This window comes from Amorphotheca resinae, assembly GCF_003019875.1.
Source record: "Amorphotheca resinae ATCC 22711 unplaced genomic scaffold M430scaffold_2, whole genome shotgun sequence".
Taxonomy (NCBI): Eukaryota; Fungi; Ascomycota; class Leotiomycetes; order Helotiales; family Amorphothecaceae; genus Amorphotheca; species Amorphotheca resinae.
Window position 1 is genome coordinate 981,454 of NW_020194472.1, and position 13,865 is coordinate 995,318.

At 51.0% G+C, this 13,865-nt stretch overlaps 6 protein-coding genes across 6 annotated transcripts; 2 read left to right on the forward strand and 4 right to left on the reverse strand.

Moving 5' to 3' along the window:
• Positions 1–519: 519 nt before the first annotated feature.
• On the reverse strand, positions 520–1,761 carry M430DRAFT_33071 (hypothetical protein; the record flags this gene model as incomplete). The annotated part of the gene is made up of 1 exon (XM_024866292.1): positions 520–1,761. A coding segment is annotated over one exon (778 nt), but the record flags the coding sequence as incomplete, so codon positions are not given.
• A 257-nt stretch (positions 1,762–2,018) lies between these two features.
• M430DRAFT_200720 (hypothetical protein) lies at positions 2,019–2,944 on the forward strand. The gene is made up of 2 exons (XM_024864209.1): positions 2,019–2,170; positions 2,223–2,944. Exon 2 carries the CDS (start codon positions 2,241–2,243, stop codon positions 2,898–2,900), a length of 660 nt encoding a protein of 219 aa, XP_024723913.1. The 5' UTR covers positions 2,019–2,170; positions 2,223–2,240; the 3' UTR covers positions 2,901–2,944.
• On the reverse strand, positions 2,688–4,131 carry M430DRAFT_133648 (hypothetical protein). Its single transcript, XM_024862307.1, has 2 exons — positions 4,038–4,131; positions 2,688–3,982 (listed from the first exon to the last, which is right to left on the reverse strand). The coding sequence occupies exons 1-2, from the start codon at positions 4,043–4,045 to the stop codon at positions 2,989–2,991; spliced, it is 1,002 nt and encodes a 333-aa protein (XP_024723914.1). The 5' UTR covers positions 4,046–4,131; the 3' UTR covers positions 2,688–2,988.
• A 581-nt stretch (positions 4,132–4,712) lies between these two features.
• M430DRAFT_96172 (hypothetical protein) lies at positions 4,713–7,256 on the forward strand (the record flags this gene model as incomplete). The annotated part of the gene is made up of 3 exons (XM_024869929.1): positions 4,713–4,948; positions 5,003–6,851; positions 6,924–7,256. 3 exons carry the CDS (start codon positions 4,713–4,715, stop codon positions 7,254–7,256), a joined length of 2,418 nt encoding a protein of 805 aa, XP_024723915.1.
• A 421-nt stretch (positions 7,257–7,677) lies between these two features.
• Positions 7,678–8,259, reverse strand: M430DRAFT_33074 (hypothetical protein; the record flags this gene model as incomplete). The annotated part of the gene is made up of 1 exon (XM_024866293.1): positions 7,678–8,259. A coding segment is annotated over exon 1 (386 nt), but the record flags the coding sequence as incomplete, so codon positions are not given.
• M430DRAFT_16041 (hypothetical protein) lies at positions 8,187–13,529 on the reverse strand (the record flags this gene model as incomplete). The annotated part of the gene is made up of 2 exons (XM_024863375.1): positions 8,187–13,020; positions 13,114–13,529. 2 exons carry the CDS (start codon positions 13,527–13,529, stop codon positions 8,187–8,189), a joined length of 5,250 nt encoding a protein of 1,749 aa, XP_024723917.1.
• Between the last annotated feature and the right edge of the window lie 336 nt (positions 13,530–13,865).

Genomic DNA, 13,865 nt, shown 5'->3' on the forward strand with positions numbered 1-13,865 from the left:
CCCAATATACCATCATCATAGCGGACCGTTTGTGCGTGTGATCACTGTCCCCCGCGGCCACAACCACCCCCCCCCCCCCAAAAAAAACCTCCTCCTTTTCCTCCCCGGATTACCTTAAACGAGAGGCAGAAAGGAGTAACACGTGATGCTAATCCCATCTCTAGTTTGTTGAGCATGTCTCGTAAAATATAACGACGGTACAAGTACTGATCACATTCCTTCTCCAGAATCATTACCCCGAAGAACGAAGCCTCATCGCAACGGCCAGCTAGGTGCTAGGTCATGAAGTAAGTGTAGTCCATCTTTAAGTCGTCAGGAGTTCGTTTTTCTTTCAAGCCTTGTCATTCCCATTTACGGCGCGCTTGTGAAGTATGAAAAGGAAGTTGGAGAAAGGGTTACAACGAGGTTTGGGTACGGGATAGCCTTCCCGTGAAGGCTAAATAGATCTCCTTCGGTATCAAGAGCGACTCCTACACAACTTGATGTCCTATTCCGCTTCCGTTCTGCAATTCTAAGTGGAGCAAAATTAGATTGTAGTATCTTTCAATTTGCATTGATTGGTCGACTATGAAAATGTCAGGGGATATACTTCTAGATCCCACCGGTTCCAGGAGAGCGCATCAGGTCGAGAAGTTTTGAAAAGCAGGGCTCAAGAAGGCAGATAGAGTATAAGTTGGCATATTCTATAAGATAGTAGGTTTTCTTCGTATGCCTTCCGGAAAACCTTATTCATCTGGTCTCTTGTTTTTGGATATTTGATTGGCAGCTTAGTAGTCCCTTTGAAGCTTCCATGCTGATTGTACGCAGGAGGTTCTTTGGGACTCCAAGGCGTCGATTAACATCAGGTTTCTGACCTGAAAGAGGGAAAGGCGAAGAGACCTCCATGGCCATTCTCGAGTTTCATTCAAGATCGCCCATAAACGAACATTCCATCTCTGATTGCCATATTTGATACCACACTTTGGAGATCATAAGCGTTGTTCTCACGGGACCATACGCACTCCTTGGTTGTCTGGCCATCTTCCCAACGGTTCAAGTCCCTTCGCCTGTTCCAGCCTTGTCCAAGGATTCTCATTAAAGCTTGGATCGTAATAGCCCACATACCAGTTCGCATTTTTCTGGCCCCTTTCACTAGGTCTCGAGCTACTGGCCATCGACGCCGTATCATTGAAGTCATTCCGTGACATGTACGATGGTCTTGGCCCACCTTGCATCGAAGCCCTATCACGGAATCCTGGCCTTGCAGGCAATTCATGAGATGAGGGCTGTGTTCCCGAGCTCGACTCGGCAACTGCAGTATTTTCTGGCCCTTGATTTTCAAGGCTCGCGAGTAGAACATCGATTCGTCTTTGCACCTCCCTGGCTTCTTCATCGGACGCTGGAGGCGGCTGGCTCACATCAGCATATGGTAGCCCACCACTCCTCCCTTGTTCAATTGGTGGCGGCAAACTTGTATCGATATAATTCGGGCCATCTCCAAGCTCTTCTTGATCCTCCCCCAGATCAATCTCATCCTGATTCCCCCCAGGCACATGTTTCTGACCAGTACTCGAATCTGCAGCACCCGGTCCAGAACCAATAATTCTCGTCTTCCCAAGAGGTACTGTATTACCACCACTCCCTTGCCCCTTCTTGCCTCCTTTGTCTAAGCTTGCAAGCTCTTGTCCCTCAACATACGCGTCCGTCGTTGGATTAAACCTCCGTTTTTTGGCCGCCGGCTTGTGCGAGCCGAAGCTCGAGAAGCCCATCGCAGCAGCCATCTCCTGTGCTTCAAGATCTTCCTCGTCGCGATCCATGATTGGTTGAAGTTAATTGTGAGTGTGGAAATTTGGGGTCAAAAATCCGTTGCTGATCAGCTGTCGCAAGCGAGTGACGCAAGGCCGAGTTTCAGCCTCGTCTCACTCCCCAAGTTCGAAGGGCACTTTCTGGGATCTTATCCTCTGTTGCTCACATAGGCATTCGGAAAAGAAAAAATCTCTAACGCCGTGTATAGAAATCGGCAACTGGGCCTATAGAAGGAACCTTCTTAAGACGTTGCTGATCGAAGATGCATCTCCTGTAGCTCTTCTGGCTCCAAACTACTACATCGTTTTGCCTTTCTGAGCATAAACATCTATCTGTTTGAATCTGATAAATTACACTCCGAGGCGCGCAACACATCTATTTATATGTAAGCGTTTTACCTACAGACCTCTCGGGAGCATGATCTGATGCAGTCAAAGTCCCTGGATTCGGCCAAGATGACAGATCCAAGTCCCATCGCGACCTCCAATCTCGCACCGGGAGAATCCCCAGGCGGAACCACGATCATTGTAGACGTGCCACCTACCATTAGGACCGCAATGTCCCTGCGCTCTCCTATCAAATACAATCCCAAACTGCCATCTTCTACATCTTTCACCGCACCACCTCTCGAATGGCTCCAGGGGACTTGGTCTGTAACCCATTCTACACTACCCATGTGGCGCAAAGCAAAAAACGTCCGCATAACCTACAAGATCATCCCTAGTACCAATCCATCCTCTCCAACTCTGCTAGATGATGAGGTAAGATCCGAACCGATACAGTGGAGCTTACTTCCGCAACCAAAGAGTATTAGGGGAATAGATACTCCAGATGGAGAGGGGTCATGGAATTGGAGAGGGAAGGGATGGTTGAAGATTGCCAGCAGCCACTGGGAGCTTTTAGGCTGGGGTGAAAGAGGAGACGAGAAATGGGCTGTTACGTGGTTTGCACCAAGTCTGTTCACTCCTGCGGGCTTGGATATATACAGTAGTAGGAAAGAGGGTATGAGTGAGGTGCTCTACAAGGACATATTGCAGGCGTTAGAGAGGTTGGAGGCGAAAGAGGTGGCGGATTTGGCAAAGGCGGAAATGAAGGAGGTGAAGATTGACTATTGAATGTTCAAGAGAGAGTCCAAGAGAATGAGGTGTGGAGGGAGGATATACCCCTAGACACGATCTGTAATTATTGCTAGATTGCCAATGATCAGTCTCCATAACTATGCCTGTGCCTACTATGCCTATGTCTGTGATGACCATTCTCATCTCGATGGGACCTTCGTCTTGACTCCCTATGCCGATGGTGTCGATGCTCTCTATCGCGATCATCCTCTCTCCTGCGAGATGAATCTCTGTCAGATTCGTCTAATCTGAAGTTTTCTAAATCATCGTCATCACCTTCGCTCCTTCTTCTGCGTCTCTTTCTTCTCCTTTCTGCCTCTTCCAGTTCACGGATCTCCTTCTCCTTCTCTTCTCGCCAGCGTTTTCTCTCCTTTTCGACCTGCCGAACTTGTGCTGCACCTTGACGCATAGCGGCCAATGGATCATTAGACATCATCCTCGCCGCCTCTCTCTCTTTACGCCCGGGGTCTTCATCACCCCAGACATTCTTACTCGGCATATCGTTTGCGAGGGCCTCTGCCGTAACAGCATTTCTGGAATACCACGGGTTCTCCAAGCCTTGTTTGAATCCAGCAGCGTTTGAGAAGCGCATAGTATATTGATCCTCGTATTCCTTCTTCCTCTTAGCTGTCTCCTTCTCGGCCTCGGCGTTCTTTTCCACGGATTTGCTTGATCGTTCTTGAGGGAACAAGTCGATATGACCCGAATGGTCGACTAACGGTGCATCAACAGACCCCCGCAGCACGATTTGTTTCTTCGAATCCGAGGCCAATGTTTGATCTTGAGCTATTCGCATTTCGAAATCCGTATCATTCTCCCCTGCTTTCTTTCTTCTCTTGCGCTCCCTCCCCGATCCATATGAACTGTCCTCTCGTCCGCCATCATTCGGTTTGTCCTCAATTTCAGGCAAAGGCGTAGGTATCTCCCCGCGAAGAATTTGCATCCGCCGCTCAGTATCTATCTGTTGCATGCGCTGTTCCTCGGCTTCCTCTTTTGCCCTTGCAGCAGCTTCATCGCGTCTGACCCTCTCGATATTATCCTGGTTGTAGACGTTCCATGACTTCTTCCCTAACAAATGGCTGTGATAGATGTCAGCAAATCAACTTTAAATCGCGAAGGGTAGTAGAATCTAACAGAGGCATTATTGGAAGCTTGAGCTCGTGGTTTGCGACCTGAACAAAGAAGTTTAAGTCGAGGCTGAGGTCGCTGGGTCGAGGCTGTGATAAGGTTGATGTGGGGGCGTCGGCGACGGTTGAAAGGGCAAAGCCGACTCTCAGGTCGCTTCCAGAGGCTGATGTCAAACCCGTGAGAGACAAGAGATGCAACAACATCGGCACAGTCCACTTTGGTAACTTCATCGCGACCATCTCACCCCGGTGCTGTACGAGTATACGACCAACTCAGCAGAGTTGACCGGCAGTCTTTATTCACATCAGAGGCATATCTGTTCTCTGGGTAGCCCGCGTCATCCTCAAGGACCACGCCCCGCCAGTAAGGCTGCCCTGCACACTGGACAGCTTTCACAACCAGACCTTCCGTACGAATGACAAAGACCCTGAACGGTTATTGTAAAGGCTAACTCTGTTCTTGCCACATAGCTTTTACTACGCCGGGCTCCTCACGTGGCCCTCCAATCATTCGAAGTCGTTGACGAACCTTGAGTTGCTCGAATTCTATCTATCCCTGAGGCTTTGAACAGCATCAAGACATACACAAGCGCCGGGAGATATCCGAAGACCCCTCTTTCCGTTGCATCGCGGATCCCTTCTTCCCAGAAAGGTCGCAGTCTTCGAAGCCGACCTTCACATCATGAATATTCGACAGAACCTCTTCGGCCATGGTCGCGCCCCAGCGACTCCGCCTCGAGGCGAATCGCCCATGGGGGGGCATGATGCTCCACGAAGCAGTTTTGGTGATAGAAATTCGCTGGGAAGACCTCACCTCCCTTCGATCCCCGGCCTAAGCCGTTCGCCAAAACGAATCCAAATGAGAATCGCCAAAGTCGAGGATAAAAACCTGGCAAACCAATACATCTTTGGGAATATGTGAGTTTAAACTGTCAAGAGAGGCTGAAATGTTAGGCTGATATCAATATGTAGTTGCGCGGTGTCGCCGGTCGACTTTCCCCCGTCTCGAGATGGATCGGATTTATACATACTTATCAACGGGATCTATGTTGTGACAGCCCGTCCTACCAATCAGTTCCCCCCAGGATTCATAAGCTTGAACGATAAGCAAAGGTCATGGTGCAATGTTGGAATGATGGATATTCTGACCGCCGAGTTATACGATCCATTCTCACAGGGCAGCCACGCCTACTTAGGAGCGTTAGATATCGACGTAGGATTTGCGTCCCCAAAGAAGATCACAGATGTTCCATACGACCAGGATGTGCTTGCCGATGCATTCGTCAGGCTGTTTGAGAACCAGGTGTTCGCACCTGGACAACAACTTCTTATGGACTACAAGAATATCCCATTGGGATTCAGGATCAGGACCGTCCAGCTGGTAGATCTTACTATGGAGAAGAACCCATCATCGCCGACATTGACGAACCCAAGTTCACGTGGTATCTTGACCAGGCATAGCGCAATCACGTTCTACAAGGACGCAAGCTCACCCATCAAACTGAAGGGATCTGCAAGGCGGCCGGCTGCGAATTCCATCATTGCTCCCGACTTCAAGTTTGAGAATATGGGAATCGGTGGCTTGGATACCGAGTTCAGTTCCATATTTCGAAGAGCGTTCGCTTCCCGTATCTTCCCTCCTGGCTTGATAGATAAGCTGGGTATTCAGCACGTCAAGGGTATTTTACTTTATGGTCCTCCAGGTACCGGGAAGACGCTCATTGCTCGGCAAATTGGAAAGATGCTGAACTCCAGAGAGCCGAAAGTCATTAATGGTCCGGAGGTTCTGAACAAATATGTTGGACAGTCAGAAGAGAATATCCGAAAGCTCTTCGCTGATGCCGAAAAGGAGTATAAAGAGAAAGGAGACGAGAGTGGTCTCCATATCATCATTTTCGATGAATTGGATGCCGTTTGCAAGCAAAGAGGTAGTGGGGCCGGTGGTGGAACTGGTGTTGGAGACAGTGTGGTCAATCAGCTGCTGTCCAAACTTGATGGTGTCGACCAGCTCAACAATATCCTTCTGATCGGAATGACCAATCGTATGGATATGATTGACGATGCGCTGCTCAGACCGGGTCGATTGGAGGTCCACATGGAGATTTCCTTGCCAGATGAATCCGGAAGGGCACAGATTCTGAAAATCCACACCTCGAAGATGCGTGAGAACAATGTGATGGATAAGGACGTCAATATTGCAGAGCTTGCTAGCCTGACCAAGAACTTCTCTGGGGCAGAGATTGGGGGGTTGGTGAAATCCGCTTCCTCATTTGCCTTCAACCGCCATGTTAAAGTTGGCACCGTGGCCGGTGTCAGTGATGACATCGAGAACATGAAGGTCAACAGAGCAGATTTCATGAAGGCCTTGGAAGAAGTCAAGCCAGCCTTTGGTGTCTCCGAAGAAGAGCTCGAGACGGCAATGGATCGTGGCATCCTTCACTACAGCCCATACATCGAGCACATCCTCAACGACGGCCGCTCCTTCGTGAGCCAGGTCCGCAATTCCGCCACCACCTCTCTGCTCTCAGTCCTGATTCACGGCCCACCGGGCTCGGGGAAGACTGCCCTCGCCGCCAAAATCTCACAGGAATCCCAATTCCCGTTTATCAAGCTCGTCTCGGCCGAGAACATGGTTGGCTTCAGCGAGATGGCCAAGATCCAGTATCTCAACAAGGTCTTCACGGATGCCTACAAGTCGCCGCAAAACATCGTCGTCGTAGATAACATTGAGCGACTCATCGAATGGGTTCCCATCGGACCTAGATTCTCGAACCCCGTGCTCCAAGCCCTGATGGTCCTCTTAACCAAAAAACCCCCCGCTGTACGTATATTTATTTCCCCAACTCCCCCCACACATACATACATAAATACATTACTAACATCCCAATCCCAGGGTCGCCGTCTCCTCATCCTCGGCACCACCTCACAGCGCAGCGTTCTGCGCCAGCTCGACCTCCAACCCATCTTCAACTACGAGCTCGCCGTGCCGAGCATCAACACGCACAAGGAGCTCGCAGCGGTGCTGCGCGAGGTGCGCGCCTTCGACAGCGAGGCCGAGCTCGCTCGCTCGCTGCACGAGCTGCGCGAGACCACCGGCACCGACCAGGTCGGCGTCGGCATCAAGAAGGTGCTGCTCGGTGTCGAGAAGGCTAAGGAGGAGAAGGAGAATGTGCCCAGTAGATTGGCGGATATTATTGCGCAGCAGATGGCGGCGAATATGGATTAGTTGGTTGGTTGGTGTGTGTGCGCTGCGCGCGTGTACAGGATAGAGAGCCCCGTTATATATATATATATATATAGATTATATATATAGGGATGTATGTAGATTATAGAAAAATGTATTATTTTCTTGGGCGAAGTCTCGTACATATCATATCTATCATATCACTAATAGAGCATAGCATCATGGATGGATGATGGCCAAAGGACAGAAAACAAGTTCAAGGTAATACGGCCCCAAGGCCTCTCTTGTATTCTTTATTCATCCCTCCTCCCTCCTCTAGCTAAACACCATGTAGCAAATGGTGTATAAGAAAAGCTCAAACTCATCTGGGTATACCATTCATGCAACCACGCCACCACACAACGCAATATCCCACTCCTCCCACTCCTGCAAACCATTAAAAGCAGCCGTATGTATAATGAATGCTCTTATTTGCTGCGAACCCGCGAGGGAGAACGGACAGCGACGAGCGATTAAAGAGTGAATTTCAAGCGCCCATCTTCCCCCCCACCATATTTTACTCTACTCTCCTCCACCTCATTTATCTCTAACTAATCTCGAACATGCAAAGGCGTCCCGTGGGGACAAAGAGACTCGTAACTATCATTAACCGCCATGAGAGGTAAGGAAAAAGGGACAAGGCAGTCAGGTCGGCCGTGAAGGCAAGCGTTCTAGCAATCAAAACAAGAGTAGAAGTAGAGACAGTAGTAGTAAGCTCATTATAAGCAGAATATTGGACAAAAGAATTGGAACCGAGTATGGAGTTTGTACAGGTGGTGATGCCCATCCGAAAATGGAGCCAAAAGGTTTCGAAAAAGATGATGTTGTGAAAGGTACCGGAGATTTGGTAAGGTGGCGAGAGTCCAGGTGATGTATGTCTCTGCAGGTCGAAAACGAGAGGGATGAATGTAGCTGCAATGACTATCATTGCAGTCATTCTTGGATCATCTTTCCATATTTGGTGATTTCTTCATCGCTCAATGCAGCCATCCACAGACACCTCTCTGTTATCCCCTCGATCGGTAGGAATCTATACAGTTGACTCGCTTCCAAGAGTCTCAGGAGATTCTTGACTACTGTGGCATCCGTGCGACATCTCTCAAAATTCACAAGTGGTTCAGTCGTCGGCGTGCCAGCAATCTGACTCGGTCTCTCTGAATTAGCCAGAAGATCATGTGTATAGATCCCGACAAATGGAATACAGCCTTGATCAGCGCCGCAACCTTCCATCTCCGCTCTAAGGCTATGGAAATTTCGCGTTGGAGTAATGAGGGCCTCAAGCTCCCTCAGGGTCTGGATATCGGCAGCTGGGACATGCGCCCAGGTATTCGTCAAGCGGCTGATATCTTTCGAGGTAAGGGCAATCGTAAGCTGGGTCATCGTAGCAAAATTCCGATATCTACGACAGTGTGCCGCTATATGGATGTACTTGATGATGCATTGGACACGCTCTCCCAGGTCTTGAGTGAGGACGCACTCAGAGATAGCCCATTTAACCATGAGGTTAAATCGTGCAATAACAACCTCCACACCTCGCGGTTCCGATGTACGAAGGAAGTCAACCCAGGATCGGGAATCGGTATTAGCGTCCTTCCAGCGCATTTCGATCAAATCTTTCCAATCGATCTCATTCAAGGCATCTTTCTCAATAAGAGTGAACTGTTGTGCAAGAACCTGCGAGTCAAATGCCAAGATGAACGGCAGATGGGCAGATGTTTTTCGAGATGCCTCAGGTAGACGATGCGATCGAAGAGGATCTGTCAAAGGCGATGATGCGCCTTTATCACCGCCAGTTTCTTTTCTTGTATTCTCTGGCGACGGGGGATGCTGATTTTGCTCTTTCTGTAGTTGTTCTTTTTGAATCTGCGGCGTCTTGGCGTTGATTGGGGACGTCTGCGGGGCCTGCGACAAGGTCATTGGCGGCGATGGAGGGTGCCGTAGCGGATGTGATGGAAGAGCCATCTCCTTCATTACGGTACCTGGTTGGGTAGGTGGAAAGGTCTGGGGGGAAGTCGTATCACGTTCAGTATACTCGGTCCGTGAAATAACTTCCAAAGATATTTCCGATGAGAGGTCACTCCGATTCTCACTATCGCTCTCCAGAAACGAATCTTCATGGCTAACATGGTTAGGTTCCATGGGGTCGGAATCGATTCCCTTCATACTATCCGTCTCGTTAACGAAGTCAAAAGAATTGGCGTGGGATGACTCTGGAGTATGTTCGTTATGCCTCTCTAAACTGGGTTCGTGAAAGATTGAGCGCTCTGACCAATCTTGGGTCCTCCTTTGCATCATTTCATCATCGGTCAGACCTCGCTCAAGCAAGGGAGTAGAGTTATATGACTCTACTGATCGGGTTGATACAGTAATGATTGTTTCTTGAATTCCACGAGGCTGGTAAATGGTAGGTTGTAGCTCCTCGTCAGTCCCGAGGTAAGCGGGTGGCATATGCTCCTGTTGATGTTGGTGATTTACTTCCTCCTCCTCATCAAGTGTTACTGGGATAACGTCGACTTGAGTCGCGCCGAAGCTATTGTGGATTCCAGAATCACGGGGGACACCTTCAGACAAATCAGAACGCCGTTTTGGTTCGTATTTACCTTCTAGTTTCAGCAGCGCCGACTCAACACCACCATCATCGTCTGCATCATCAGGAATCTGAGCAAGCAGTTGGGCTTCTTTTTCGAATGATGGCCGCATGACAGGTTGGGAAGAATGAGTGCTGAATAGTGAAACAGGCTTCTTTGTCGAAGCTTCAGCCAATGCACCCAGCGAAAACGTTTTCACATTCGACTGGGATTGTTCATAGTCACTATTGACAACATCAACATAGTCGCCCGAGTCTTCATCGCGTAAGTACGAGCTTCGAACCGAATCCGAGTAAGTAGCCAGTGAACCGGTCGACTTTGGTCTTTGGAGTGGGGATGAACTGAGTTCGCCCACGTTTGCCACTGCTCTCAAATCGCCGCCCGGACGTCGTCTGAGGACTCTGAGAGGCAGAGGGAGGGATGGTACGTGAGATATTCGATCAACCTCTTCCGAAACAGTAGTGGCATCGAAGCTACGTTCACTCCTATGGTGTGTAAATCCACTCTGGTAGGAAGCATATCGACGAAGTGACGAGGGTTTCTTCGGTATAGACGGTCTCCGAGACTGCATCGAGCGTCCGCCAAATGGCTGGTGACTTGGGGAGCGTACATCCTCTCCAGAAGGACGCGAATCGAGTACCATGGATGGCGTGGCTTCAGATGACACAGGACGCTCGCTGACGTGCTCTCCGAGGAGATGAGACGATCTTCGGGGTATTCCTAGAGGCATATCCGGGGGCGTTGACGGTGGAGTTGGACCTCCCGAAGGTCGTCTGAAAGCATCGGCAAAGGTACCTATAGATACATTGCCCGATAACGCACCTGTCATGGTAGGCGAATCGAACGTCATAGTATCATCAACTATTACAATTGACTTGCTCCCGGTGGTCATTTCGCTCACTGGGGCCCTGCGTCTGGGCTGCCTCGGTGGCTCTAGAGCCGTATTTGGGCTCAAGGTGGAATGGCTAAGATGATCATCACCCTCTTGACTCCGTGTCGACTTCCGCTCGCTTTCCTCACGCCTTTGAGCGTCGGCTTCTGCGTCTTCCCGAACCGCCTTCTTGAAGTCCTCGGCGACTTCCGCACCGAGCAAATCAATACGCATGGGTGCTCTTCCCTCGCTGTTGCGTGGGCGTGCCTGTGGAACAATAGCTGTGCCCGGAAGCCGGTTGATCGTGGCTCCTCGAACCCCAAGTGGTGGAATGTGAGGAAAGCTACCCTGCGTGGGAGAGGAGGTGGGAGTGCTGGGAAAAGCTTTAGTACTCAAAGCGCGACGTACGCTACCAAGGAGTTTCTTCATGCCGGGTCCCGACATTGCGGACGGGCTTTTGTTTGGGGACCTTGCAGGGAAATAGCTGTTGGCCTGACTTGTTTCTGCAGGCGTGCCCGGAGCAATCGCTTCGACAAATGGCTGTCCAGGAGGGAAGAGGTTTCCTCTGACTAGACTGCCAGCGTATGGAAGAGTAAGGAGAAGCTCAGTGCTCTTGTACAAAGCCCTCTGAACCGGTTGCTGCGCCCGATGGTCTCGGAATGAATCTGAGAAGCTTCCACTACGCTTATGGGAGTTAGCAGGGCGGACACGTTTTCCCGAGAGCGCCCTGGGCGTCGTTGCAACAGGCGCAGGAGGATCATATACTGGGTTTGCCGGTACAGGGTGAGATGCTAGGGGTTGGGCTGATCCGATGGCTCGTACACGAGAAGGGGGGAGAGAGCAGGAAACAAAGTCTTCACTCATAATACTTGTAGGCGACAAAGGCGGCTCTCCTTTTGGGCCCTCCGTTCGTATAGCTGGGATGCTTTGAAGAGCCACCATAGAATCAATGTGGCGAGTGCGGGGAACCTCTGCAAGAAAGCTGTGTGCTTCTAATGCTATTGACGTCCTGTGTTCGGCCGAGTCTGGTTCGATGATGCCGTCCAGACGTGGGGGACCCTCAGGCTGTGTTTCCCAAAAGCTTGGGTCTAAATTCGGATCTCGTGACCCAGCGACTCCTCCTGGAAGGATGGGGACGTCAGGCCCCAGCTCAGTGTCGAATTCGGGGCCATCCCAATACAACGCACACACTCGACGCCAGCACTTTTTGAGTTCCCCCAGAATCTTCATCGGAACCTTGGTGCACACTCCGGATGCCAAAAGCTCGCTGACGAAACCGTTGAGCAGATCGCAAAACGACTTGCGCAAGTCGTAATCAACAACATAATCGTCCAGAAAGTAGTTTAGAATCCAGTGACGAATTGCAACAAACGTCCTAACTCTGACCACCATACCAGTTCCATCCTCCCTTGCAAGTGCCCACTTCAGCCTCGCAATGAGCATGTAGAGCAAGTCGGCCGTCTCGAGATACGAGCGAAATGTCAGGAAGAAGTCGGACACGAGATCATAATCCACAAACGTAGGAGACGTGATCTCAGCTACCAGGCGTGCCGGAGTGGCAGCCTTAATCCCACCGCTCGCAGAATAGCGAACTACGGAAGGATGGTCGCAAGCGGGTTTGAACGTAAGATCGTCGAACATCTCAGGCACGATTGCCGCGGGTTGTCTCACGACACCAACAGCAACAGAGGGACGAGGGGACGAGTTGAAAGGGCTTGATGGTGCGAATAAGGAATAGTGAGGTTGTGGGGAAGTATCAGAATGCCGCCTCGAGAGAACCTGCGTTGGTTGTTGTGAACTTGCATCTTTTTGAGACGCGTCTCTGTGAGAGAACATACTCGAGCGCATCTCATCGGCGGTAGAGTATGAGGAGCCTCGGAGGAAGGCTGTGCCACGAACACTGAACCGTGGTATCCCAAGCTTATATGAAGGAATGGGGACCTCCAGAGTTGGAATTCCCTTAAATGGAGCCTCTGTCTTTGGTACAGGCCTCTCTATCACAACCTTGAAAACGCCCATGTCTGAGTCACGCCCAGATACGTGCTGCTCGTGCTGTTCGTCCACAGTCGAATAAGAGTATGCCCGCTTATGGCGTGGGGCTTTCGATGGTGTCTTCAAGTAGTAGTCATCTCGAGCTTGCATGATCGGAGTCGAAGGTGGAAGTGAGGGGGTCCATAAACTCTCACGCGGCGTCTCTCCTCCCTCAAGGTGCGATACCAACGTATCAAGACCAGCGGTGCTTGGTGGGGTAATGGGGAATGCGAAAGGCGGTTGAGGATATTGCTGATTTGCAGGGCGTCTCGTAGGACTATTCCAGTGTCAGTCGGTCGGTCTTGATACAAACATGCTCTCCAGCCATGTAGAAGAACAATGGTCTCATTCTCTGCCCATCGCGTCTTACCGTAAATATATCCTGCCATTATTCCCCACGTTCGCAACCGTGAAATGCCTTCCTCCCTTGCCCGCCGAGCTCCCATCCGGGGCTATCTCAAACTTGCTATCCTCGCCCTCTCGGGGGGCCCTCTGGCTCACACTGTTCTCCTTGCGCAAGCCATCCTGTCTCTTCCTGGTGATGAGATCGGGCGAGCCCGTATTGCTATTGCCCGCGCCTCGGGACCGCGGGGCCGGCGCGAGCACGACGCCGCTCTTGGCGGCTCCGGCCAGGTCTCGAACGGTGGACGAGATACGACTCGTCTTCGCAAATCCACGGCGCGGCGACAGACGGTCGCGCTGTCGCTGTCGCAGGCTCTCGGGGGTGCGAGCCTGGCTCCCCGTCGGGGAAGCGTGCTGCATGTCGGCCTCGGCCTGAGCCTCCATTGTCCTGGATCGGACGGGAATCTTGGGGGACGGCAAGACTCAGCTCCTCCTTCGGGTTTTTCCCTTACTTCTTCCTTCGATGCATGGGGGGTGGTTTGGGCGATGGGAGATCCTGGGCGGGGGAGGTTGGGAGGGGAAGAATCGAGAGTTGTACGCGTTGTATACAGGACAAAGGAGAGGAAAAGACGGGAGGAATGAAATGAATGAGAGAGAGAATATTCAGATCAGTTCGTAAAGGTGAAGGGAGGAGTTGAGCGAGTGAGTAAGGGAGATGGAGAGGAGGGCGAGACGAGAGCGAGAGCGAGAAGCAGAAGCCGAGAACCCAAGCCACGAGAG